The sequence below is a fragment of the Anopheles marshallii genome, chromosome X (genome assembly GCF_943734725.1).
Source record: "Anopheles marshallii chromosome X, idAnoMarsDA_429_01, whole genome shotgun sequence".
NCBI classification, from domain to species: domain Eukaryota; kingdom Metazoa; phylum Arthropoda; class Insecta; order Diptera; family Culicidae; genus Anopheles; species Anopheles marshallii.
In genome coordinates, this window is record NC_071325.1 from 13,750,519 (window position 1) to 13,777,307 (window position 26,789).

Below are 26,789 nucleotides of genomic sequence, written 5' to 3' on the forward strand. Positions count from 1 at the left end.
GTATAAAGCAAAACAAACAAAATTAAATATTTATCTGCAATGCTAGCTATATATAGATATCAGCTCTTAATTTTTCGCAATTCAGAAACAGGCAGAAAAATTGTATCAAAGAAACAAGGCGCGAAAGTGGGAAAGAGAATGATGGGTGGATGAAAAGGGAAATAATTTATCTAGGGTTATCCCTATTGTCAGTGATTGAATAAAGATTCGGGCAAAACAATGGCAAGTAAGTGAAATAATAAAACAAACAGGATTCACTACAAATCGCTACTGCAACCACGGAAGCAAAGCTGAAGCGCTCGTTTTTGGGGGGATAATTGACTAAATTCTAAATTTACTGACTTAAAGTCGCCGCATTGAATGTTATGGAATGATAAGGAAAAAACCAAAACGCCTAAACGAAAAGTATGTAGATGAAAATGAACTTAACCATATAGAAAGAAAACAATACGTCTAAACACAATACGTCTAATGCAAAAGCTAAAAACAATGGTTAATATGCAATGATTTAAACAAATACGCAGAAAGTCGAACATACTAACATGTTAACGATTGCTATTTTAAAACTAAAAAAAAACAACAAAAAGAATGTAACAAAAAAATAGAGACAAATGACACGACAAGCATGAAAAACAAACAAACAAACAAACAAAGGCTGTTAAATGTGTGAGCGCCCCAAGTGGATTGTAACGGTGTTGGTTTTTTTTTCAACGTTTCAATTCAATTCCGTTGTTCCACTCTTCCCCGGTCCTTCTTCATCTACTTACCTGCTTTACTCGTGTTAATTAATTATTGCCGTTGTGGATTATCGTATAAGTAAAATATTACAACACGTATCTAATCCTGTAGGATTTATAAAATTACTGAGAGATAGAGATAGAAAGAGAAAGAAAAGAGAGAACGAAAGAGAGAGAAAGAGCAAGATAGAGAAACGAATATTTATATACGAAGAAGCCACCCAAGGATTGTGGCACCGGGCTTCTGCTGCCAAGGCCAGAGGCTTATGAAGCTATCTATTGATTCTGCGCTAGTGAACTGCTGTTTGCCTGAGATATTATATGAAAATCAAACGAAAAAGACAAGCAAACGCAAGGGATCGAGAAGTAGCGAATTATTGCGCGCTGATGTATATGTGTTACAATTAGCGGTTAGGTTTGGCCTGTACGAATGCGGTACTTTGAAACGAGAACAGAGTTCAGATCTTATTAATGGTTCAGTTAATTTGTATGTTAGAGTTTAATGAAACCGTTTTAAATAAAACCGAAACATATGAAACGTTACAGAATGGTGCAAAAAGGATATATAAATGTATTAAAGTATGGTTCATTTATTAGATTATGGTGGAAAATAATCCTGCTTTGCTTTCGCTATTATTACATGTTTATGTATAATACACATATTTGAAAATATTAAGTAAGCAAATAATGGTTAATAAGTACAACACTGTGCAGCGTATTTCAGTATCTCACAGACATCTATATGTCTTCACCTTGGAATCGAACAAGGTAAGGTCTGCGCACTGGAGCCTAACGTGTCTACTTCACTGTACGAAATCTACAGGAGTTTATCGTAGAACTCCTAGAGATAATACATTGTCCAACAACCATTCTGAGCATCTTCCTTTTGAGGGTGACTAAGAGGGGTTTGTCTTTTTTGCATGTTCTTGCAGAGAGGCGTATATGAGTATCGAAACTGTATAACTTCCATCGTCTAGACGCGATCGTTTCGAATGAAGAATTTTCCTCAGACTGCAGAAGGGCCGGTTTGGCAACCTACACTCTAGTATGTATCTGAACATCAATGTTGTTTATGGTAATGGCCTTTGATAAAAAAAATAGATTAAGTTTACAACGAATTCAAAAGTTTCCTTGTTCAAGTCGGAATTTGTAAGCAGAGTCTTCAGCAGGGTGGCACGTCATCAGTTTCCTCGTTAAAATCCAAATTGAGGTATTCCATCGCCAATGATACCAATACCTGAATTTAGATGGAAGATGGAAGTAGACCGATAGATTAAGTTGAAGAGCCTTGGTGATATCAAAGGTTGGAAAGAGCATTTTGGTTGGTAATTGCATTTCGTACAAGCCTCCAAAACTTCGGACGCCATTCCGAAAGGGCGTCGTAGAGTTTTACCCTGGCTGTTCATACATTAACGGTTAATTTAATTGACAGCCGACCGGCAGAGGATCCGACGATAGATGGCGCTAGGAGACAGCGCACACGAGGTTTTTCGATCGTTAGGGGAAATGACCGAGAGGCCTTGACGGATAGGATTTGATCAACGCACGGCACTCCAACAACGAAACCCGGTGACAATCGACGTGATATTTTAACCTTGTTTAATAAAACGATACTGTGTTAAAATACGAACGTCTTTGATTGTCATTATCACATTCGCGTGAAAGTGTGGGTTGCCGTGGCTGGCCACGCTGCGACCTGGAAGGAGTGGACTCTACTCAGTGAAGTTGTTGCATCTTCTCCAGGATCTGCCACATGGTAAATGTGTTCGGGGTTGATTACTGTTTCGGAATCCTCAATGATAGTTGAAAACCATCTGCTATACGATAGGGACAAGTAAACGGTATATTATTAGGGGGAATATTTTGTAGGCGATATTCAAAACCGTAATACCCGTGCATTCTAGTTCACCTCCCTTCATGATCTACATCAACATGATCAACAAAATTCGCTCACGCAGATCACCCAAGTGAGCTCAAAACGGTTGCAAACAAACCCCAAAACGCTCGCCAAACAGCCAAACCGCACCAAGCTAACCTTGGCTTGATTAGACCGCCATTCAGGATGGGTTTTTTTGTGTTTTCCCCACGCTAACGCTTCGGCTTATTACTTACCGTGTGCAAATATCAACCATCTGGATCAGCTTTCTACATCGTGAACTGTTCTTGTTCGAGGTTCTCATTCGCTAAAAGAAGGCGGCGAAGCAAATGGCAGAAGAATTTAGTTCACCGACGGAAAAGCGTTGCGTAAACTGCTAACCACTCGTTCGAAGCACTGGAGATGGTCCGTTTGCACAGATTGTGCGACGCCATGATGGTGCAGGTAAATCCGTTTACCACACTCTGTTCGTTCCCCAATGTTCACACTCAACGTACTATGCACACAGCCGTGCAGTAACATTACGCGAATTTTGTTTTTTATTTGCCATTATAAATATCTTTATTTTGCTTCATATTATACTATGATACGTGTTTAAAATTAAGTAACGCTAATTGCTACATTTACGGCGCAGGACAACCGATGCGATACCCTCCCTGGAACGGCAACACGAGAGAATCTCGTGCGTTTCCATTTCCCCCACCGTGGGCTGTGCGGAGGCCTGCATGGAGAGCGGCAGGTGCCAGCTCTGCACTTGCCATCACCGTCCCACAAACACATACAAAAACATACACACACACACGCGCGCGCACGCGCACATACATACACGTCTCCACGGTGCCTGTAATATGATACATTTTACACAGCTAGACTACCATTAAGCGCTACTACTACTAAAACACTACTACTACAGCGATCCTGCCAGCGCTAACGCAGTGCGTGTCGTCGGCACAAATGCATCCCCGGGCGGGCGGCACGCAATAACGCGCGTTACTAATCTCATTACATACTACTCATTTGCGTCGCTGTTTACTTAGCAGAATACCTTGCGTTAAAACGTGTAAAGACCGTACGTGCGGCGTGTAAAGATAATAATAAAAAAAGCTACGGTTCGCCTATGGCGTACCTGCGTGCATTTCGCTTCTAGCGTCTCCTGTGCCTTGGGTCGTGAGGAGATGGAGGCACCGGAATGGCTAAATAGCAGGACAGAAGTGTAAGGTAGAATGGATGATAAGTGTGAAAAAAAATTCTGTTTCTGCCGTTCTTTAACTCCCTCGCTCTCTCTCTTTCTCTCTCGTTTTCTGTTGATGTTCTCGTGGATTAATGTACTCCATCTAGCTGATATCTGAGGCACGTGTTTAGAAGCTGATAGGACTGTACGGCCAAATATGTGCAATATAGGCATATGTGGAAAGCGGCTGTGTTTTGTCTTTAAATTAACCCCTGATCAATGTATGTTCTCTGTAAGTTTGGATGCGTTTACTATTATGACTTAACTGAAGTGCGCGTCTATGGCGGTGGCTGCAACAGCAGACTCCTGTTAAAGTTTCCTCATTAACAGGGCGCAAGGCATTCGGCATTGTGCGCACAGGAGCAGCATTGAAACTGCAATATTCTTAGGCCGTTCAGCAAAAAAAAAAATGGAAAAAGCAGGCAAGGTGACATTTTTAAAATGTCACCCACCCTCCTGCGGCAGCGGGAAGGCGAAACAGTAAGCAGAAGTAGAGTGTGGAGTTGGATGAAGTGAGGAACCCATCACTTCTGCTTCCGTTTGGCGCGGGGCTACTAAGCATCACCGCAACTAAAGAAAACTTTTAATAAATATTATGTAATGTATTTTCGTTTCCGTAAGCAGTCGTGGAGAAGCATATATGGATATAAATAAATAAATAAATAAATAAATCAATCAATCAATAAATCAATAATGTTCAATAAATTAATATGCTAACAGCATCGAATCGTCCACTCGATGGACTCGACGGACCGATTGGTGTAAAAGTGTTCGTTGTGTGAGTATGTGTGTGATTGTTTATATTTTTTTTGCGGCAAGCAACCAAATCCCTAGCACCCGTGAAGGCTGCACCGAAAAACGCTTGTACAATAACCGCGCCTTTCCAAATGTAGCTGCCATCAAACAATCACCAAAACATTCGAACGTCACCAAACCGGGCGCACTTGTTTCCCTGGTCGGCCATTTTGCTATTCGTCTGTATTTTCTGTGGTTCGCTTATGCATGTGAGTGTGTGCGTGTGTATTGAAGCTTTTTTTTTTCGTGTGTGTTGCGTGTTTAAAAAGGTGCCTAAGCTAACTCTTACTAATGTATCAACTAAATACTGCCCTCGTCTAAAAATTCCTCAGGTTGAAGGATGTTTTGCATTGCGGGATAGGGCGGGAATTTAAGAAGGAGTTCAGTGAGGTATATGTCCATGTTTCGTGCAGCACACCTTACAGTAAGACTTGTGCATGACTGAGAAAAGAGGTTTCGTTTCGACATGATCAGCAGCACATCTCGGGAAGGTCGGAGAAGGCACGGGAAAAGGCGGATGAACTTGTGTTGGCGGAGAACGGAAGGATGCAGCATTAGGAAGGGGGATTCACACCCACCCGCCTGCTCTTAGCATTATTTCCCCGTGACCAGTCAGGTGGTTCAGGTGTAGAACATGCGCGTTTTGCTGTTGGTGGCGGTCGATTTGGTTGACTTGAGCGTACCAACGATGGAGCTAGCCCCGCTGGTCAGCACGGTACCGGAGACGGACGGCGTCAGATGCGGGTTGGTGAACGCGACCGAACGCTCCTTCGCCAGTGACAGCGAGAACGGTTTCAGGCGTATGCAGAGAAAGGCGGACGTGATGCAGGAGGCGAGCAGTATCGACAGCAGCACGACGATCGTGACGGTGAAGCCGGGCGTGGTCATGCAGATCAGGCCTTCGTCGCGTGCGGAGAACACCATCGTAGCGGCATCGGTGTCGTTTGGTGAGCCGGGCCCGATCGGGAACGTAAGATCGCCGGGCGACACCACGCGTATCACACGGTTCAGCCCCACGTCCTCCTTCTGTTCCAGCTCGGTCGCACGCGTGCGACGGATCCGGCGGTCGTCCCGCTTGCGATTCGATGTGAAGACGTGTGCATCGAGCGACTGGGGTGGTGGTGGCGGAGGCGGCGGTCCGTACTGCTGGTGTTCCGGTCCACCGGACAGATGGTGCACGTCCAGAACACCCGGATCGGTGCACTGGTCCGGACACTGGTAGCGACAGATCTGGATCGTGCACTGGAAGTGTACCTCCATCGAGTCGGGGAACTTGAACGCCTGGAAGTGGGCGTACGATAGCACCGACGCACTCGCCCCAAAGTTCTTAATCTTCGTGAAGCGTGACATCAGCTTCGGGCGGGTGACGCAACCGCGCTGATCGACCAGCTGGATCGGCGCCCGCTTGCCGTCGTGCGCCATGCAGTTGCGCACCAGCATATCGAACTTGCTGTCGTCGTCCTTGATCGCCAGCACCATCGTCATCGTTTGGCCGATCTTCACCAGCCCGGACACCTCGGACGCCCACGGACCCTTACCGACCTGGATCTGCATCCAGCAGCCAACGTTATCGCCAGCAAAGTCGGCCCGTATCACGTCGAGCATGTCGACCGGGAATGGCCGGAAGGTGACCGACTTCTCGTACTGGTCGTGCCAGGTGCAGCGCAGCTTGCGCGCCTGATCCCAAACCTCCTGCACCTGCGGGTCGTACTGCAGCACGATGATGTTCTCAAAGTACGAGCCCGCGTTCGTGTCCGTGCCGGAGTAACCATTGTACAGCACGTTGTCCGTGTTGCCCGCCGTACCACACTCGTGAATGCCGATGTCGAACGAGGCGGATGTTTTGCCGAGCCCGGCCGGAAGGTGCACACAGTTCACGTTGCTGTAGTGACCCTTGGAGAAGACGATGCCGAAGAACGGTTTGTCGAACTGGACGAACACTTTCATGCCTTGCTTTTCACATTTCACGTCCAGCGAGACTATTTTCGGCATGTCCTGGAGCGGCGATGACCAGAGTTCGTTCCCGGCAAGCGGTGGCCCGTACAGCTTTTCGGGACTGAGCTCGCTGGCCTGCGCTTTAAGGGCACCGGACGCTGGCGGTGGTGGTGGTGGTGGACCATGGTAAGCGTGTGCCACCGGTAAGGCTTGAGGGGGTGGTGGCGGCGGTGGTGGTCCGAACGGTTGACCAAGGCTTAGGGACGCTAGCGGAGTAAGGGCGCGAGAGGAAGAATGTTAGCGATGCTGTCGGAGTTACCTCCCACGAACTTTTGTGGATGAGCTCTTACCTCGGCTTGGGCCGTGCGGTATCGGTGGTCCATGGTGTGGTACGGGTCCATGCTGCGGTCCTGGTCCATGTTTTGCCAGACCCGGGCCTCCTAAGCCGACGGGACCGTGGCTCAATGGTGGTGGTAGGTGTTGCGGGTAGGACTGTATCGGTGCCGATCCTTGCAGATCCTGGTCAACCGATTCTAGCGCAACCTGATCCGAATCGTTATCACGCTTGGTCACGTCATCCCCAGGGCTAACCGATTTCACAACCTCGACCTGATCCTCGGCCACCGTCATCTGATACCAGGTGCGGTAGCGATATCCATCCGTCAGATGCGAGTAAACGGGAAAGAAATAAAGATTAAGCATAAAAAAGAAAGATTAATAATTCTTGTAATACTTTTGACTGTGAAGACTCTTCCAGAAACTTTAAAGGCTCTATCCATTCCATCCCCTTTCAAGCACCTCATCAACCATCAACCATTGGCATGCTGATATTGTTTGCCCCTTGCTGTGTACATCACTGGTCGTAGGTAGAATTTTATTCGAAAACTGTACCACGCATTTCTACCGAGCGCTGTACGAGAAGACAACAAAAGTAGCATGGGGGAGATAGCTGACCCTAACACCAGACGTTAGAAGAATAGCAAATCTGGAACGCGAGAACGTGGCATTGCATTGCGACAACCTTCTCACGGAGGCTGATCCAGAAAGGCGCTGTACATTCTGCCAATGTACCGCAGCTGTACATACAATGCTGCTGTGTTTCGTAAGAATATGCCATGTATGACCTTCTAAAATTGGGATGAAATGTTGTTTTCGATATTTGGAACATATTCGCGAATGATGCTTGTGTGTGTTGCCTGGTCGATGCAGTCAGCAGGTGGATGGATGATGTGCGTACAAGCAGATAAAAACCCTAGAGCTGATTCGGTTCGGGTACATTCTCCGCACCGTCCTGGTGGGATGATTAATTCGCGATCAAGTGTACATTCGTCGAGTGCCAAACGATAGTGTTCGCCAGCTGGTCGCAGGCAGAGTTTCTAACAGTGTTTCGCAGGGCAACAAAGCAAGGATGCGTTCCCTGGTGGACCTAGGAATGGTGGCGGTGCTAATGGTGCTAACACTATCGTTTAGCGGTAAGTTACGGTTCCGGTTGCAACGAGTGCTTGTGACACCAGTATTTGCAGTGCTTACGGTGCGGCGTATGTGAAAGTACTTGAGGGTGTGTTCTGATATGCTTTTGCTTTTTGTGATACTTTCCAGCCATCGTGGTAGAGTCTGGAAATTCTAAAACGAGTGAGTAACCAGCGGTGTACCGTAATGGTTGGCGGCAAACTCAGTCTTCAATAAACCTATACTCCGATTTTACAGCATCACTAGTATGCTACGGAACAGTAGCCAACTTCACCGGTTCAACGGCTGTCGGTTTCTGCTCGCAGGCAATTCTTGAAACGTTGAAAGTGGGTGCGGGTGGTACGATTGCTTTTGTGACCACTGCAACAACACCTTCCGCAACTGTGCGCAGTGAGTACCTATGGCGAACGTTACCAGCTCGGTATGCTTTCGACATCAATACTCACAACATCCGTCCACTATCTACCGTCTGCAGGTCTGATACCTACCTTCTGTAACCGAAGACAGGCTTATCCGTACCTCGAGCCGTATTTATCGGTTGTTGGTGCCGGGACTGAAGCACCACTAGCTAACATGCTCTCAAACACAACGGTTAGAGCAAATTTTATAAAGGCGCTGATTGCGTTCATAAAAACCTACCCGAACTGTGTGGGAATTTTCATCGATTTTAGCATACTCAACACGTCGCAGGCGGTACGAATGCAACGATTTGCACTTCGCGAACGATCCATTACCACTGTGTTGTATTTAATCGTTTTAGGGTAGCTATTCCTTGTTTATGGCAGAATTGCTGGTAGCAGCCGGAGCATCCTCAATCAAGTTGGCTTCTGCCCTGCCTTGGGATGCGACTCGTTACGGTGATATCTACTATAATCCGACGCTACCGAAGCTTGCTTTTAACGTTGTCCGAACGTATGATGACATATTTGAATATTTAGCTACTGTCGTCCATGCACTAAATCCACTTTTCAGCATGCAACCAGCACCTTTTAATGATGCGGCCAAAACAATTGTAAGTTTGTAATAGTGAACGAAAGTAAAAAATTATCTGATGCCATTCTTAATTCTATCTCGCGTTATAAATCTCTATTCCAGTACAACAATGTATTTCGGTGGATAATTAAAGGATTTAGCCCGAGTAACATGATCCTTGGTATGTCAATGTTTGCACGTGCGTATACCGGCACGGGGATCGGTTCCTTCGGAGCAACAGCAACGGCAAGGGCAGATTTTGCATCTTACTGTGAAGTAACGGACATCAAACGATCTAAATTTAAACTGCATAATCATGATGTCATTTTTTTTACAGGCTCTACTATTTAGCTCAAAGTTTGGAGTTCAAACAAATTCGGCCGGAGAAAGTATTAGTTCTAACACTACTTTAACCTACGTATTCACTTCTTATGCTGCAGCCGACATCAAATTGAACTTTGCACGTTCAAACAGTTTGGGTGGCGTTGCATTATACAACTTGAACACTGCCGGCGTCAATGCTGAACTGTTACGTTATGTAACAAGCATCATAGCACCCACACCACCAACAGGATATAGATACCCGGTAGCAACGAATCCTACATGTGGTGTAGCAATCACATTCCCAACGGTTGTGAACCCCACTACACAGGCTACCGTTACCACCATTAGTGGAGGTGGAACAACTAGAGCAGCTGTTACAACTGTTGCTCCTGATACGACCATTGCTGCTGGTGCAACAACGGCTGCTGGAGGAGCCACAACTGCTGCTGGAGGAGCTACAACTGCTGCTGGAGGAGCCACAACTGCAGCTGGAGGAGCCACAACTGCAGCTGGAGGAGCCACGACTGCTGCAGGAGGAGCCACAACTGCTGCTGGAGGAGCCACAACTGCTGCTGGAGGAGCCACAACTGCTGCTGGAGGAGCCACAACTGCTGTAGGAGGAGCCACAACTGCTGCAGGAGGAGCCACAACTGCTGCTGGAGGAGCCACAACTGCAGCAGGAGGAGCCACAACTGCTGCTGGAGGAGCTACAACTGCTGCTGGAGGAGCTACAACTGCTGCTGGAGGAGCTACAACTGCTGCTGGAGGAACCACAACTGCAGCTGGAGGAGCCACAACTGCTGCTGGAGGAGCCACAACTGCTGCTGGAGGAGCCACAACTGCTGCTGGAGGAGCCACAACCGCAGCAGGAGGAGCCACGACTGCTGCTGGAGGAGCCACAACTGCAGCTGGAGGAGCCACAACTGCTGCTGGAGGAGCCACAACTGCTGCTGGAGGAGCCACAACTGCTGCTGGAGGAGCCACAACTGCTGCAGGAGGAGCCACAACTGCTGCTGGAGGAGCCACAACTGCTGCTGGAGGAGCCACAACTGCAGCTGGAGGAGCTACAACTGCTGCTGGAGGAGCCACAACTGCTGCAGGAGGAGCCACAACTGCTGCTGGAGGAGCCACAACTGCAGCAGGAGGAGCCACGACTGCTGCTGGAGGAGCTACAACTGCTGCTGGAGGAGCTACAACTGCAGCTGGAGGAGCCACAACTGCTGCTGGAGGAGCCACAACTGCTGCTGGAGGAGCCACAACTGCTGCAGGAGGAGCCACAACCGCAGCTGGAGGAGCCACGACTGCTGCTGGAGGAGCCACAACTGCAGCTGGAGGAGCCACAACTGCTGCTGGAGGAGCCACAACTGCTGCTGGAGGAGCCACAACTGCTGCTGGAGGAGCCACAACTGCTGCTGGAGGAGCTACAACTGCTGCCGGAGGAGCTACAACTGCTGCAGGAGGAGCCACAACTGCTGCTGGAGGAGCCACAACTGCTGCAGGAGGAGCCACAACTGCAGCTGGAGGAGCCACAACTGCAGCTGGAGGAGCCACAACAGCTGCAGGAGGAGCCACAACTGCTGCTGGAGGAGCCACAACTGCTGCTGGAGGAGCCACAACTGCTGCCGGAGGAGCCACAACTGCAGCTGGAGGAGCTACAACTGCTGCTGGAGGAGCCACGACAGTTGCAGGAGGAGCCACAACTGCTGCTGGAGGAGCCACAACTGCTGCTGGAGGAGCTACAACTGCTGCTGGAGGAGCCACAACTGCTGCAGGAGGAGCCACAACTGCTGCTGGAGGAGCCACAACTGCTGCTGGAGGAGCCACAACTGCAGCAGGAGGAGCCACAACTGCTGCTGGAGGAGCTACAACTGCTGCTGGAGGAGCTACAACTGCTGCTGGAGGAGCCACAACTGCTGCCGGAGGAGCAACAACTGCTGCTGGAGGAGCCACAACTGCTGCTGGAGGAGCCACAACTGCTGCTGGAGGAGCCACAACCGCAGCAGGAGGAGCCACGACTGCTGCTGGAGGAGCCACAACTGCAGCTGGAGGAGCCACAACTGCTGCTGGAGGAGCCACAACTGCTGCTGGAGGAGCCACAACTGCTGCAGGAGGAGCCACAACCGCAGCAGGAGGAGCCACGACTGCTGTTGGAGGAGCCACAACTGCAGCTGGAGGAGCCACAACTGCTGCTGGAGGAGCCACAACTGCTGCTGGAGGAGCCACAACTGCTGCTGGAGGAGCCACGACAGCTGCAGGAGGAGCCACAACTGCTGCAGGAGGAGCCACAACTGCTGCAGGAGGAGCTACAACTGCAGCTGGAGGAGCCACAACTGCTGCTGGAGGAGCCACAACTGCTGCTGGAGGAGCCACAACTGCTGCTGGAGGAGCCACAACTGCTGCAGGAGGAGCCACAACTGCTGCAGGAGGAGCTACAACTGCAGCTGGAGGAGCCACAACTGCTGCTGGAGGAGCCACAACTGCTGCCGGAGGAGCCACAACTGCTGCCGGAGGAGCCACAACTGCTGCCGGAGGAGCCACAACTGCTGCTGGAGGAGCTACAACTGCAGCTGGAGGAGCCACAACTGCTGCTGGAGGAGCCACAACTGCTGCCGGAGGAGCCACAACTGCTGCCGGAGGAGCCACAACTGCTGCCGGAGGAGCCACAACTGCTGCTGGAGGAGCCACAACTGCTGCTGGAGGAGCCACAACTGCTGCTGGAGGAGCCACAACTGCTGCCGGAGGAGCCACGACAGCTGCAGGAGGAGCCACAACTGCAGCTGGAGGAGCCACAACTGCTGCTGGAGGAGCCACAACTGCTGCTGGAGGAGCCACAACTGCTGCTGGAGGAGCCACAACTGCTGCTGGAGGAGCCACAACGGCTGCTGGAGGAGCCACAACTGCTGCAGGAGGAGCTACAACTGCAGCTGGAGGAGCCACAACTGCTGCTGGAGGAGCCACAACTGCTGCCGGAGGAGCCACAACTGCTGCCGGAGGAGCCACAACTGCTGCTGGAGGAGCCACAACTGCTGCTGGAGGAGCCACAACTGCTGCTGGAGGAGCCACAACTGCTGCCGGAGGAGCCACGACAGCTGCAGGAGGAGCCACAACTGCTGCCGGAGGAGCCACAACTGCTAAAGGAGGAGCCACAACTGCTGCTGGAGGAGCCACGACTGCTGCCGGAGGAGCCACAACTGCTGCAGGAGGAGCCACAACTGCTGCTGGAGGAGCCACAACTGCAGCTGGAGGAGCTACAACTGCTGCCGGAGGAGCCACAACCGCAGCAGGAGGAGCCACAACTGCTGCTGGAGGAGCCACAACTGCAGCTGGAGGAGCCACAACTGCTGCCGGAGGAGCCACAACTGCTGCTGGAGGAGCCACAACTGCAGCTGGAGGAGCCACAACTGCTGCCGGAGGAGCCACAACTGCTGCTGGAGGAGCCACAACTGCTGCCGGAGGAGCCACAACTGCAGCAGGAGGAGCCACAACTGCTGCAGGAGGAGCCACAACTGCTGCCGGAGGAGCCACAACTGCAGCTGGAGGAGCCACAACTGCAGCTGGAGGAGCTACAACTGCTGCCGGAGGAGCCACAACCGCAGCTGGAGGAGCCACAACTGCTGCTGGAGGAGCCACAACTGCTGCCGGAGGAGCCACAACTGCAGCTGGAGGAGCCACAACTGCAGCCGGAGGAGCCACAACTGCTGCTGGAGGAGCCACAACCGCAGCAGGAGGAGCCACAACTGCTGCTGGAGGAGCCACAACTGCTGCTGGAGGAGCTACAACTGCTGCTGGAGGAGCCACAACTGCAGCTGGAGGAGCCACAACTGCTGCTGGAGGAGCCACAACTGCTGCTGGAGGAGCCACAACTGCTGCTGGAGGAGCCACAACTGCTGCTGGAGGAGCCACAACTGCTGCCGGAGGAGCCACAACTGCAGCTGGAGGAGCCACAACTGCTGCAGGAGGAGCAACAACTGCTGCTGGAGGAGCCACAACTGCTGCTGGAGGAGCCACAACTGCTGCAGGAGGAGCCACAACTGCAGCTGGAGGAGCCACAACTGCTGCAGGAGGAGCCACAACTGCTGCTGGAGGAGCCACAACTGCAGCCGGAGGAGCCACAACTGCAGCAGGAGGAGCCACAACTGCTGCAGGAGGAGCCACGACAGTTGCAGGAGGAGCCACAACTGCTGCCGGAGGAGCCACAACTGCAGCTGGAGGAGCCACAACTGCTGCTGGAGGAGCCACAACTGCTGCAGGAGGAGCCACAACTGCAGCTGGAGGAGCCACAACTGCAGCTGGAGGAGCCACAACTGCTGCAGGAGGAGCCACGACTGCTGCAGGTGGAGCCACAACTGCTGCCGGAGGAGCCACAACTGCTGCTGGAGGAGCCACAACTGCTGCTGGAGGAGCCACAACTGCTGCTGGAGGAGCTACAACTGCTGCTGGAGGAGCTACAACTGCAGCTGGAGGAGCCACAACTGCTGCTGGAGGAGCAACAACTGCTGCTGGAGGAGCCACAACTGCTGCAGGAGGAGCCACAACTGCTGCCGGAGGAGCCACAACTGCAGCTGGAGGAGCCACAACTGCTGCCGGAGGAGCCACAACTGCTGCCGGAGGAGCCACAACTGCTGCTGGAGGAGCCACAACTGCTGCTGGAGGAGCCACAACTGCTGCAGGAGGAGCCACAACTGCAGCTGGAGGAGCCACAACTGCTGCTGGAGGAGCTACAACTGCAGCTGGAGGAGCCACAACTGCTGCCGGAGGAGCCACAACTGCTGCCGGAGGAGCCACAACTGCTGCTGGAGGAGCCACAACTGCTGCTGGAGGAGCTACAACTGCTGCTGGAGGAGCCACGACTGCTGCTGGAGGAGCCACAACTGCAGCTGGAGGAGCCACAACTGCTGCTGGAGGAGCCACAACTGCTGCTGGAGGAGCCACGACTGCTGCAGGAGGAGCCACAACGGCTGCCGGAGGAGCTACAACTGCTGCTGGAGGAGCCACGACTGCTGCAGGAGGAGCCACAACGGCTGCCGGAGGAGCTACAACTGCTGCTGGAGGAGCTACAACTGCAGCTGGAGGAGCCACAACTGCTGCAGGAGGAGCCACAACTGCTGCTGGAGGAGCCACGACAGCTGCAGGAGGAGCCACAACTGCTGCCGGAGGAGCCACAACTGCTGCTGGAGGAGCCACAACTGCTGCAGGAGGAGCCACAACGGCTGCCGGAGGAGCTACAACTGCTGCTGGAGGAGCTACAACTGCTGCCGGAGGAGCCACAACTGCAGCTGGAGGAGCCACAACTGCTGCTGGAGGAGCCACAACTGCTGCTGGAGGAGCCACAACTGCTGCTGGAGGAGCCACAACTGCTGCAGGAGGAGCCACAACTGCTGCTGGAGGAGCCACAACTGCAGCTGGAGGAGCCACAACTGCTGCTGGAGGAGCTACAACTGCTGCTGGAGGAGCCACGACTGCTGCCGGAGGAGCCACAACTGCTGCTGGAGGAGCCACAACTGCTGCTGGAGGAGCCACAACTGCTGCTGGAGGAGCCACGACGGCTGCTGGAGGAGCTACAACTGCAGCTGGAGGAGCCACAACCGCAGCAGGAGGAGCCACGACTGCTGCTGGAGGAGCCACGACTGCTGCTGGAGGAGCCACAACTGCTGCTGGAGGAGCCACAACTGCTGCAGGAGGAGCCACAACTGCTGCTGGAGGAGCTACAACTGCAGCTGGAGGAGCCACAACTGCTGCTGGAGGAGCTACAACTGCAGCTGGAGGAGCCACAACTGCTGCTGGAGGAGCCACAACTGCTGCCGGAGGAGCCACAACTGCTGCAGGAGGAGCCACAACTGCTGCTGGAGGAGCTACAACTGCTGCCGGAGGAGCCACAACTGCTGCAGGAGGAGCTACAACTGCAGCTGGAGGAGCCACAACTGCAGCTGGAGGAGCCACAACCGCAGCTGGAGGAGCCACAACTGCTGCTGGAGGAGCTACAACTGCTGCTGGAGGAGCCACGACAGCTGCCGGAGGAGCCACAACTGCTGCTGGAGGAGCCACAACTGCTGCTGGAGGAGCCACAACTGCTGCTGGAGGAGCCACAACTGCTGCTGGAGGAGCCACAACTGCTGCCGGAGGAGCCACAACTGCTGCAGGAGGAGCTACAACTGCAGCTGGAGGAGCCACAACTGCTGCTGGAGGAGCTACAACTGCTGCTGGAGGAGCCACGACAGCTGCCGGAGGAGCCACAACTGCTGCTGGAGGAGCCACAACTGCTGCAGGAGGAGCCACAACTGCTGCTGGAGGAGCCACGACGGCTGCTGGAGGAGCTACAACTGCTGCTGGAGGAGCCACAACCGCAGCAGGAGGAGCCACGACTGCTGCTGGAGGAGCCACGACTGCTGCTGGAGGAGCCACAACTGCTGCCGGAGGAGCCACAACTGCTGCAGGAGGAGCCACAACTGCTGCTGGAGGAGCCACAACTGCAGCTGGAGGAGCCACAACTGCAGCTGGAGGAGCCACAACTGCTGCTGGAGGAGCTACAACTGCAGCTGGAGGAGCCACAACTGCTGCCGGAGGAGCCACAACTGCTGCCGGAGGAGCCACAACTGCTGCAGGAGGAGCTACAACTGCTGCCGGAGGAGCTACAACTGCTGCCGGAGGAGCCACAACTGCTGCAGGAGGAGCCACAACTGCAGCTGGAGGAGCCACAACTGCAGCTGGAGGAGCCACAACTGCTGCTGGAGGAGCCACGACTGCTGCAGGAGGAGCCACAACTGCTGCAGGAGGAGCCACAACTGCTGCTGGAGGAGCCACAACTGCAGCTGGAGGAGCCACAACTGCTGCAGGTGGAGCCACAACTGCAGCAGGAGAAGCCACAACTGCTGCTGGAGGAGCTACAACTGCTGCAGGAGGAGCCACAACTGCTGCTGGAGGAGCCACAACTGCTGCTGGAGGAGCCACGACTGCTGCTGGAGGAGCCACAACTGCTGCTGGAGGAGCCACAACTGCTGCTGGAGGAGCCACAACTGCTGCTGGAGGAGCCACAACTGCTGCAGGAGGAGCCACAACTGCTGCTGGAGGAGCCACAACTGCTGCTGGAGGAGCCACAACTGCTGCTGGAGGAGCCACAACTGCTGCCGGAGGAGCCACAACCGCAGCAGGAGGAGCCACAACTGCTGCAGGAGGAGCCACAACTGCTGCAGGAGGAGCCACAACTGCTGCTGGAGGAGCCACAACTGCTGCAGGAGGAGCCACAACTGCTGCTGGAGGAGCCACAACTGCTGCTGGAGGAGCCACAACTGCTGCTGGAGGAGCCACAACAGCTGCTGGAGGAGCCACAACTGCTGCTGGAGGAGCCACAACTGCTGCCGGAGGAGCCACAACTGCTGCTGGAGGAGCTACAACTGCTGCTGGAGGAGCTACAACTGCTGCCGGAGGAGCTACAACTGCTGCAGGAGGAGCCACAACTGCTGCAGGAGGAGCCACAACTGCTGCTGGAGGAGCTACAACTGCAGCTGGAGGAGCCACAACTGCTGCCGGAGGAGCCACAACTGCTGCTGGAGGAGCCACAACTGCTGCTGGAGGAGCCACAACTGCTGTTGGAGGAGCCACAACTGCTGCTGGAGGAGCCACAACTGCTGCTGGTGGTGCAACGACTGCTGCAGGAGGAACTACAACTGCGGCTCCAGAAGTTATTTGTGGAATTACTGTGAAGGGTCAATACGGTGGTCTAGTAGGCAATTTTTGTAATTCGTTCTCCGAAATCACTTTGTACATCGCATCCGGGAGCAGCTGTGGTGTAGTAGTTTGAGCATGGCGTTCATGATATTTAAATTTGTTTTACTCTTGATCTTATGATTTATGTTATTAAATTTGAAGTAGAAATAATTTAAAATTAGCTTCATTTCTGTTATGTTTTCATTAATTTGGTTACTTGATGGTACCGGTAGATATAATTCATGGTTGGATGTCTGAAATATTTCATAAATTGCGATAAGGTATAAGTGCAATAAGGCTGCGGTGCAACGACATTTAGCCAAAGTATCCGCAGGTAAAAGCAAAAGAGCTTACGCCGAAGGATATGTTGGCTGCTGCGTACGATTTCTAGCATAGGACAGAAATTGATTTAACTTTATAGATCCGTTTTTGTAAGGTACGTGTAGTTGGAATAAGACCTTACTGGACGGAATCTGCTGCTAAATGCTGACCAAAAAGTCACTGACGCGACTGGCTGTAGTCCGATGTTTTGCTGTTGTACGCAAAACCGATGAGCTTGACATTGCATCAGGTTAACTTATTGTTGCCATCTAAAACGGACACAGTATCCACATTAGCTTTGCAACATCGGCAAGAGTAGCAACAACAACAATACTGCCTGCTACAGCGAAACCTCCGCAAGCGAAAAACAAACAAGTTCGGAGATTTACCGTTACAATTATCTGACGGAAAACAGTTTGACAAATACGGGTCTCTGTTTGTGTTGAAGAATACAATTTCTTGACAGTGTGTTTGAAAGCTTGCATTTCGTCAAAGCTTGTTTTTCAAACAGGCAACTCAAACAGAAGTTATTATACGAATCTTCCATTTTTGACATCCGATCAAGACAATTTTTCACAGAAAATCGACCTTTTTGTCACAAACATTCTCAGTCACTCATTTTTTTTCAAAAAATGTATCAAGAATTATCCTGGCTTTCAGATCAAGAAACTGTCACTCTTTGGCAGTTTGGTGTTGACAAGTGTGTAGAGAATTTGATCACATCGTGCAATAGGTCCCAGATTATCTCCATCGATGGTGAATATTTTTCCTCTTAGCTGAGTCTGATGACTACTTGTTGATCACTTGTCGCTTCCTTCAGACTTTTGAGGAGAACATAGTGGTTGCTCACCAAGTTACACCTGTTAAAGCCATGGTGGGTCTCGTTCATGATCAACGCTCATGAGAGCATGAAGTTTTGAGAACTAAGGAAATCCTCATCGCCCGTGGTCCTACGGCATGGCAAATAATAAATGAGTTAACGTTTCGATCGGATTTACTGAATGTGTCAGATCTACCACACTGCTTTGAGATTCTGTGAAATGCTTTTTCAGTGTTTGGTCCACAACAGTGGCTTCGGTATTATTTACGCAGTTGTGTTAGCGCTACGCTGGGGTGCACTTGAACAAATTCATTCAATTTTGGATAAGTTGGTTACAATCAGTGGCACCCGACATGCGATTGAGATATGAAGTAATTTCGTGTCTGGTATAAGGTGTTAATGAGTCGTTACAATATTTCAGCTTTATGATTCAAAATGGTCGCAGTTTTAGGCGCTATCAAGTCATTATTAACGTTTCGTTCAATCAAATATCCTACACACAATCAACCAGTGAAAAATACAAGTGACTACAAACCGATGCTTGTTTTAGCAGTTACACAAATGTTGTTTGAAGTTTTTCGTCTTTGTGGCACTACAACGTCAAAGTTCTAGACTGTTGAGAGGTCGAGAATAGTACTTGGGATTTAGTACCGGTTCTGTCGTTCGAAAGGCCAGTTCCGACTACACCACCAGAACGCCAGTTTAAAGTATAAAGAGATATAATTAGTACTTTTAGTGCTCTAAGTTGTTGAAAATCTAAGGAATGGCTTGTTGTTTACATATGTAAGAATAAAGGAACGAATTGTACATGTTCCCTCAAGTTGTTGGATAACAAGAACGTTATTTTTGAATTTCCACTTTTGAATTACCTGAGAAAAGAGATTTAAATACTTGTTATTTCTGAACTTCAGACTTCACTTTGACCACCCTCTAGGTTCAGATAAGTTGAAAGAGATTTGAAGAGACTTCTGAACTTCAGACATCATTTAGACCAACTGCAAGGTTCGGTTAACAATCAAATCGTAAATTGGATTTTCGTTATTTGATATGACAATTCCTAGCGTAGTATGAGGTGTACATCTTGCTACTTTTGGATGAAATCAGCAAAAAAACGACAGCAAAAGAAAGAAAGTTGCTATAGAATTAGTGTTTGTTAATATTTGCTTGTAGTATACAAGGTCACAACGTTTATCCCTAGAATAGAATGCTTTCCTGCAGAAGGGTATCAAATACTGTACGCTTCACATACTTCATACGTAAGCTAAAAGTGGTACGTGTTAACAGTTCAATGTAGTATGTACATCGATATAAGGCCTTCGACGAATTCGACGTAATTTGAACGAGCTAGAAAGAAACATTTGAGTACACAATTGCAAAACCATATTCCGCGGTATCTTCCACACACCATTTTCTTTGAAGCACGTTAGAGACACTGTAAATCTAGCAACTGTTTCAATAGACAGACGCACGGAAATTGGGTGTATGGGATCGTTATCCTTAGGATGTATATATAGTTCTTGGCCGTCAAACAGGAAACCAGTTGAAATTATTGTAGTGAGTGGTTCACACCGCTTCAGTGGTCAGAAAAATGGGACGAAGATTGTGGACAAGTTTATTGCTAGCAGGCCTGGTGTTAGGTAAGTAGAGTGACGTGTTTCGAATGTGACGTGCGTGTAGAAACAGTGTAACCTACAACACCACTTATTTACTTCCCCGTCATAGCCTTCGCATCAGAGATAAAAGCACAAAGTAAGTTGGATGTTTGCTTCATAGAACGACAATTATGGCGCACAGTTCGTGACTTACAGTTCGTGTTTTATTCTCCATTTTGTAGAGTCGCGAATATGCTTTGCACAATCTTCCGACTACAGTACGGCCACATCGATAGGCTTTTGTTCGCACGGAGTCTACCTTGCCATTATGCCGACTTCTAGAGGCAACGTAGGGCTAATCAACCCCGCAAACGATTCTGATAATCTTTTAGGTGACAATTACCCAGCTTTCCACTGAAATGTCCATACCCATGACAGTTTGCTAATATTTGTGGCAGCCCAATGTGCTGTATCGTTTGTTTTATTACAGGCGGTATCAAGAAGTTTGTAACTCGAAAAACAACATACCCATACGTGGAGATGTATATGGGTGTGGTGGGAAGTATAACCGCAGGAAACATTGTGTGGTTGAACACTGCAGCCACGCGTACATCGTTCATCAGTCTACTGGTAGCTAAGGTGCAAGAATATCCGGAAATGATAGGCGTGTACTTGGATTTTGCCGGAATAAATAGTGCCTACTCCGTAAGTATTTGTAAGATGAGTGAAAAAAGATCCCAAGGGTAAAATAGTTATGTGTTTCATTTGCAGAATGGATATGCATCATTTGTGGCGGAACTGAAAACCGCGCTTACCGCAAAAAGCCTCAAGTTGATTACAGCTTTACCATGGGATGCGAGTACGCAAGCAGATTTTTATTTCAATCCAACTCTTCCCACCTTACCATTCAACGTGATCAAAACCCATGAAGATATGTATACTGCGGTAGCAAATACTCATCCCATAAGTCCGCTATTTGCAATGGCTGCTCCATTTAATGACGAATTAAAAACCATCGTAAGTGCTTGGTTAATTAGGCTGTGAAGCACAATTACTGTTATGATGTTGAAGTTTGTAAATACGTTCATTCTTACACGTTTTTTTTCAGTATAACAACGTTTTTAGATGGGTGCTAAAGGGATTTGTACCTGGCACCATTATAATCAGTTTGCCTATGTACAGTTTTAAATATACTGTAACAGGTGCAACTCAATTTAATGCTGCTGCTTCAACAGCTCCTGCACTGGATACATATTGTAATGTAAGTATTGTTACATTAATGAAAATAGTCCTTCAAAGATGATCAAATTAATAATCTTTTAACTTACATTCATTTCTATTTGTTCTAAACTAGGCATTGCTGTTTGCTTCAACAAATACCGTCGGAACTCCTCAGAGTGGCGAAGGATTTGCCTATAGCTCAAATGCGTTTTACGTGTATAACTCTCCCGCCGCGCTTGTAGATAAATTAAATTTTGTTACAGCTACAAACATGGGAGGAATTGCTGTATATTCACTAGATCAAGCTGGTAGTACAAATGCAGAAATGCTTCGCCAAGCTACAAGTGTCCTAGCGCCAACCCCTCCCACTTCAGCTGCTTATCCAGCAGCAGAAACAGCGACTTGTGGCATTCCAATCACTTTCCCAGCACCACCGCCAGCAACTACCGTTGCTGCCACAACTGTTGCTGCTACTACTGCTGCTGCCACAACTGCTGCTGCCACAACGGCTGCTGCCACAACGGCTGCTGCCACAACGGTTGCTGCTACTACTGCTGCTGCCACAACTGCTGCTGCTACTACTGCTGCTGCCACAACTGCTGCTGCCACAACTGCTGCTGCCACAACGGCTGCTGCCACAACGGCTGCTGCTACTACTGCTGCTGCCACAACTGCTGCTGCCACAACCGCTGCTGGAGCCACAACTGCTGCAGGTGCGACAACTGCTGCTGCCACAACCGCTGCTGGAGCCACAACTGCTGCAGGTGCGACAACTGCTGCAGGAGCCACAACTGCTGCAGGAGCCACAACTGCAGCAGGAGCCACAACTGCTGCTGGAGCGACAACTGCTGCTGGAGCCACGACTGCTGCAGGGGCTACAACTGCTGCTGGAGCCACAACTGCTGCTGGAGCCACGACTGCTGCTGGAGCCACAACGGCTGCTGGTGCCACAACTGCTGCTGGAGCTACGACTGCTGCTGGAGCCACAACTGCTGCTGGAGCCACAACGGCTGCTGGAGCCACAACTGCTGCTGGAGCCACGACTGCTGCTGGAGCTACGACTGCTGCTGGAGCCACAACTGCTGCTGGAGCCACGACTGCTGCTGGAGCCACAACGGCTGCTGGTGCCACAACTGCTGCTGGAGCTACGACTGCTGCTGGAGCCACAACTGCTGCTGGAGCCACAACGGCTGCTGGAGCCACAACTGCTGCTGGAGCCACAACGGCTGCTGGAGCCACAACTGCTGCTGGAGCCACGACTGCTGCTGGAGCCACAACGGCTGCTGGTGCCACAACTGCTGCTGGAGCCACAACTGCTGCTGGAGCCACAACTGCAGCAGGAGCCACAACTGCTGCTGGAGCAACAACTGCTGCTGGAGCCACAACTGCAGCAGGAGCCACAACTGCTGCAGGAGCCACAACTGCTGCTGGAGCCACAACGGCTGCTGGAGCCACAACGGCTGCTGGAGCCACAACTGCTGCAGGAGCCACAACTGCTGCTGGAGCGACAACTGCTGCTGGAGCCACGACTGCTGCTGGAGCGACAACTGCTGCTGGAGCCACGACTGCTGCTGGAGCCACAACTGCTGCTGGTGCCACAACTGCTGCTGGAGCCACAACGGCTGCTGGAGCAACAACTGCTGCTGGAGCAACAACTGCTGCTGGAGCCACAACTGCTGCTGGAGCCACAACTGCAGCAGGAGCCACAACTGCTGCTGGAGCGACAACTGCTGCTGGAGCTACGACTGCTGCTGGAGCCACAACTGCTGCTGGAGCCACGACTGCTGCTGGAGCCACAACTGCTGCTGGAGCCACAACTGCTGCTGGAGCCACAACTGCTGCTGGAGCCACAACGGCTGCTGGAGCCACAACTGCAGCAGGAGCCACAACGGCTGCTGGAGCCACAACTGCTGCTGGAGCCACGACTGCTGCTGGAGCCACAACGGCTGCTGGTGCCACAACGGCTGCTGGTGCCACAACTGCTGCTGGAGCCACAACTGCTGCTGGAGCCACAACAGCTGCTGGAGCTACAACTGCAGCAGGAGCCACAACGGCTGCTGGAGCCACAACTGCTGCTGGAGCCACAACGGCTGCTGGAGCCACAACTGCTGCTGGAGCCACAACGGCTGCTGGTGCCACAACTGCTGCTGGAGCCACAACTGCTGCTGGAGCCACAACAGCTGCTGGAGCTACAACTGCAGCAGGAGCCACAACGGCTGCTGGAGCCACAACTGCTGCTGGAGCCACAACGGCTGCTGGAGCCACAACTGCTGCTGGAGCCACAACTGCAGCAGGAGCCACAACTGCAGCAGGAGCCACAACTGCTGCAGGAGCCACAACTGCTGCAGGAGCCACAACTGCTGCAGGAGCCACAACTGCTGCAGGAGCCACAACTGCTGCAGGAGCCACAACTGCTGCTGGAGCCACAACTGCTGCTGGAGCCACAACTGCTGCTGGAGCCACAACCGCTGCTGGAGCCACAACTGCTGCTGGAGCCACAACTGCTGCTGGAGCCACAACTGCTGCTGGAGCCACAACTGCTGCTGGAGGCACAACTGCTGCTGGGGCCACAACTGCTGCTGGAGCCACAACTGCAGCTGGAGCCACAACTGCTGCAGGGGCCACAACGGCTGCTGGAGCCACAACGGCTGCTGGAGCCACAACTGCAGCAGGAGCCACAACTGCTGCTGGAGCCACAACGGCTGCTGGAGCCACAACTGCTGCTGGAGCCACAACTGCTGCTGGAGCCACAACTGCTGCTGGAGCCACAACTGCTGCTGGAGCCACAACCGCTGCTGGAGCCACAACTGCTGCTGGAGCCACAACTGCTGCTGGAGCCACAACTGCTGCTGGAGCCACAACTGCAGCTGGAGGCACAACGGCTGCTGGAGCCACAACGGCTGCTGGAGGCACAACTGCTGCTGGAGCCACCACTGCTGCTGGAGCTACAACTGCTGCAGGAGGCACAACTGCTGCTGGAGCCACAACTGCTGCTGGAGGCACAACTGCTGCTGGAGCCACAACTGCTGCTGGAGCCACAACTGCTGCTGGAGGCACAACTGCTGCAGGAGGCACAACTGCTGCTGGAGGTACAACTGCAGCAGGAGGCACAACTGCTGCAGGAGCTACGGCTGCTGCTGGAGGCACAACTGCTGCAGGAGGAACTACAACTGCCCCAGAAGTTGCTTGTGGAGTTACTGTGAAGGAGCAATATGGCAACCTAGTGGGTTCTTATTGCACTGCGTACACCGATATCTCGTCGTTTATTGCAACCGGAGGTAACTGTGGTGTTGTGGTTTGAGCAAGGCGTTACTAACGCTTCGTCCAATCGAATATTCTACACACAATCAACCAGTGAAAAATACAAGTGACTACAAACCGATGCTTGATTTAGCAGTTACACAAATGTTGTTTGAAGTTTTTCGTCTTTGTGGCACTACAACGTCAAAGTTCTAGACTGTTGAGAGGTCGAGAATAGTACTTGGGATTTAGTACCGGTTCTGTCGTTCGAAAGGCCAGTTCCGACTACACCACCAGAACGCCAGTTTAAAGTATAAAGAGATATAATTAGTACTTTTAGTGCTCTAAGTTGTTGAAAATCTAAGGAATGGCTTGTTGTTTACATATGTAAGAATAAAGGAACGAATTGTACATGTTCCCTCAAGTTGTTGGATAACAAGAACGTTATTTTTGAATTTCCACTTTTGAATTACCTGAGAAAAGAGATTTAAATACTTGTTATTTCTGAACTTCAGACTTCACTTTGACCACCTTCTAGGTTCAGATAAGTTGAAAGAGATTTGAAGAGACTTCTGAACTTCAGACATCATTTAGACCAACTGCAAGGTTCGGTTAACAATCAAATCGTAAATTGGATTTTCGTTATTTGATATGACAATTCCTAGCGTAGTATGAAGTGCACATCTTGCTACTTTTGGATGAAATCAGCAAAAAAACGACAGCAAAAGAAAGAAAGTTGCTATAGAATTAGTGTTTGTTAATATTTGCTTGTAGTATACAAGGTCACAACGTTTATCCCTAGAATAGAATGCTTTCCTGCAGAAGGGTATCAAATACTGTACGCTTGACATACTTCATACGTAAGCTAAAACTGGTACGTGTTAACAGTTCAATGTAGTATGTACATCGATATAAGGCCTTCGACGAATTCGACGTAATTTGAACGAGCTAGAAAGAAACATTTGAGTACACAATTGCAAAACCATATTCCGCGGTATCTTCCACACACCATTTTCTTTGAAGCACGTTAGAGACACTGTAAATCTAGCAACTGTTTCAATAGACAGACGCACGGAAATTGGGTGTATGGGATCGTGTTCCTTAGCATTATATAGGTAGTGGTTTGCTAGTGGAGCCTGCGATGTGTTCGATATGGTAAGATGAAATCGTGAAAATTCCGGTTTGCCTAGCTAATAAACTTTCCTTGAATAAACGCACTAATAAATTTTGTTTTGTTATTTTATTGCGTTTGCCGAGTTACCAGAATGGTTGTTCACAGAATTATGATGACTATCTATGATCTGTTTTTTTTTTCAATACTTCGAATACCGTAGAGCTCAGATTATCCTGGCAACTGCGAAGCATGCAGGTTAAACGATTTCCACATGACCACATAACATGCCCCCAGCATTGTGTGTGCAATATTTGATGCCTCGGGGCAACGGCGGGTGCAAAAGTCTGCAAATTGCAGACTGAGTTCTGCACCTGAAACTGAAAAACTGTGTTCTGCAAAATTTGTAGCACGCGCACAAAACCGCATGCAAATTGCAAAAGGCAGTAAGTTGCCTCTTAGTGAGTGTATACAGACATACCAAGGGTTGAGTGCTAAGCTAAAATTTTTTGCTCGCAAATGACGCCGAGACTACGAGACTTGATGCACGATGTATACACGGAGTCTACATTGCCGTGGTGTCGACTTGTAGTTGCAACGTAGGGTTAATCAAACCCAGCAAAAGGCAAAAAAGCAAAAGGCGAATGAAGCTGCCCAGCTCAAAGTTTCTATGAAAACAATAAACAAACACAACAACAACAACATCAACCCAGCAAACGATTCTGACAATCTTTTAGGTGACAATTACTCAACATTCCACTCAAATTTCCATATTCATCCCGATCCCGTGAAAATTCTTTGTAGGGAGAGCTCGATTACATATGACTCGTATGAATTCTCTCTCAGACACACACAACAGGCTAAAGTAATGTGACATTCAGACAACGATTGCGCAGTTTGGATGTATTTAACAGAACGTTTACTTATCGGTACGAAGCAACCCAGCTTGATGAACCTTACCTGTAAAGAAAACAGAAAATAAAGATTAATTAATCAACAACTAAGGTTTTATATAAGCGTGTTTTTTTTCCATTTCGACAGGATTGGATTAAGCTGCGTATAATTTCTCGACCGCGACAGGTCGGCGTGCAGGGCAATGGGACAACCAGTACGTTAGTGAATCTATCACCGATGATAACGAAAGGAAACGGAAGATCAACCGTATGCGAGGTGAAGCGTGATGAAGGAAGGCAGATAACCATGGAGAGATGGCAACAGTCGCACAAGAAGGAACGGAAGTTGCCGCGTGCAGTTGCTGCAGCAGTGGGTTACTGTTAGGCTTCTTACCTGCAACGCCTTCCTGCACTTAAGCCGAGAAGATTTTTCACAGTAAGCAAATGACATAAAAGGATGATTGATCTGCAAAAACAGTGATGAAATGATATGTGAAAATGATAGCTGCTGCTGCTAAGGCACAGGAAACGGAACGGGGAGTACAAT

The 26,789-nt window shown here is 50.5% G+C and overlaps 2 protein-coding genes across 2 annotated transcripts in view; one reads left to right on the forward strand and one right to left on the reverse strand.

Moving 5' to 3' along the window:
• Positions 1–5,260: 5,260 nt before the first annotated feature.
• Positions 5,261–26,789, reverse strand: part of LOC128708098 (uncharacterized) — a 28,086-nt gene continuing 6,557 nt past the window's right edge. Inside the window, exons 2-4 of the mRNA XM_053803095.1 lie at positions 26,637–26,708; positions 6,925–7,204; positions 5,261–6,840 (exon numbers count right to left, since the gene is read on the reverse strand). Coding sequence (XP_053659070.1) covers positions 5,261–6,840; positions 6,925–7,204; positions 26,637–26,708 — 1,932 coding nt within the window. The remainder of the gene's footprint in view (positions 6,841–6,924; positions 7,205–26,636; positions 26,709–26,789) is intronic.
• LOC128707989 (mucin-19-like) lies at positions 7,983–17,138 on the forward strand. Its single transcript, XM_053802982.1, has 8 exons — positions 7,983–8,046; positions 8,174–8,206; positions 8,282–8,434; positions 8,520–8,737; positions 8,805–9,056; positions 9,140–9,292; positions 9,354–9,693; positions 13,216–17,138. The coding sequence occupies exons 1-8, from the start codon at positions 7,983–7,985 to the stop codon at positions 17,136–17,138; spliced, it is 5,136 nt and encodes a 1,711-aa protein (XP_053658957.1).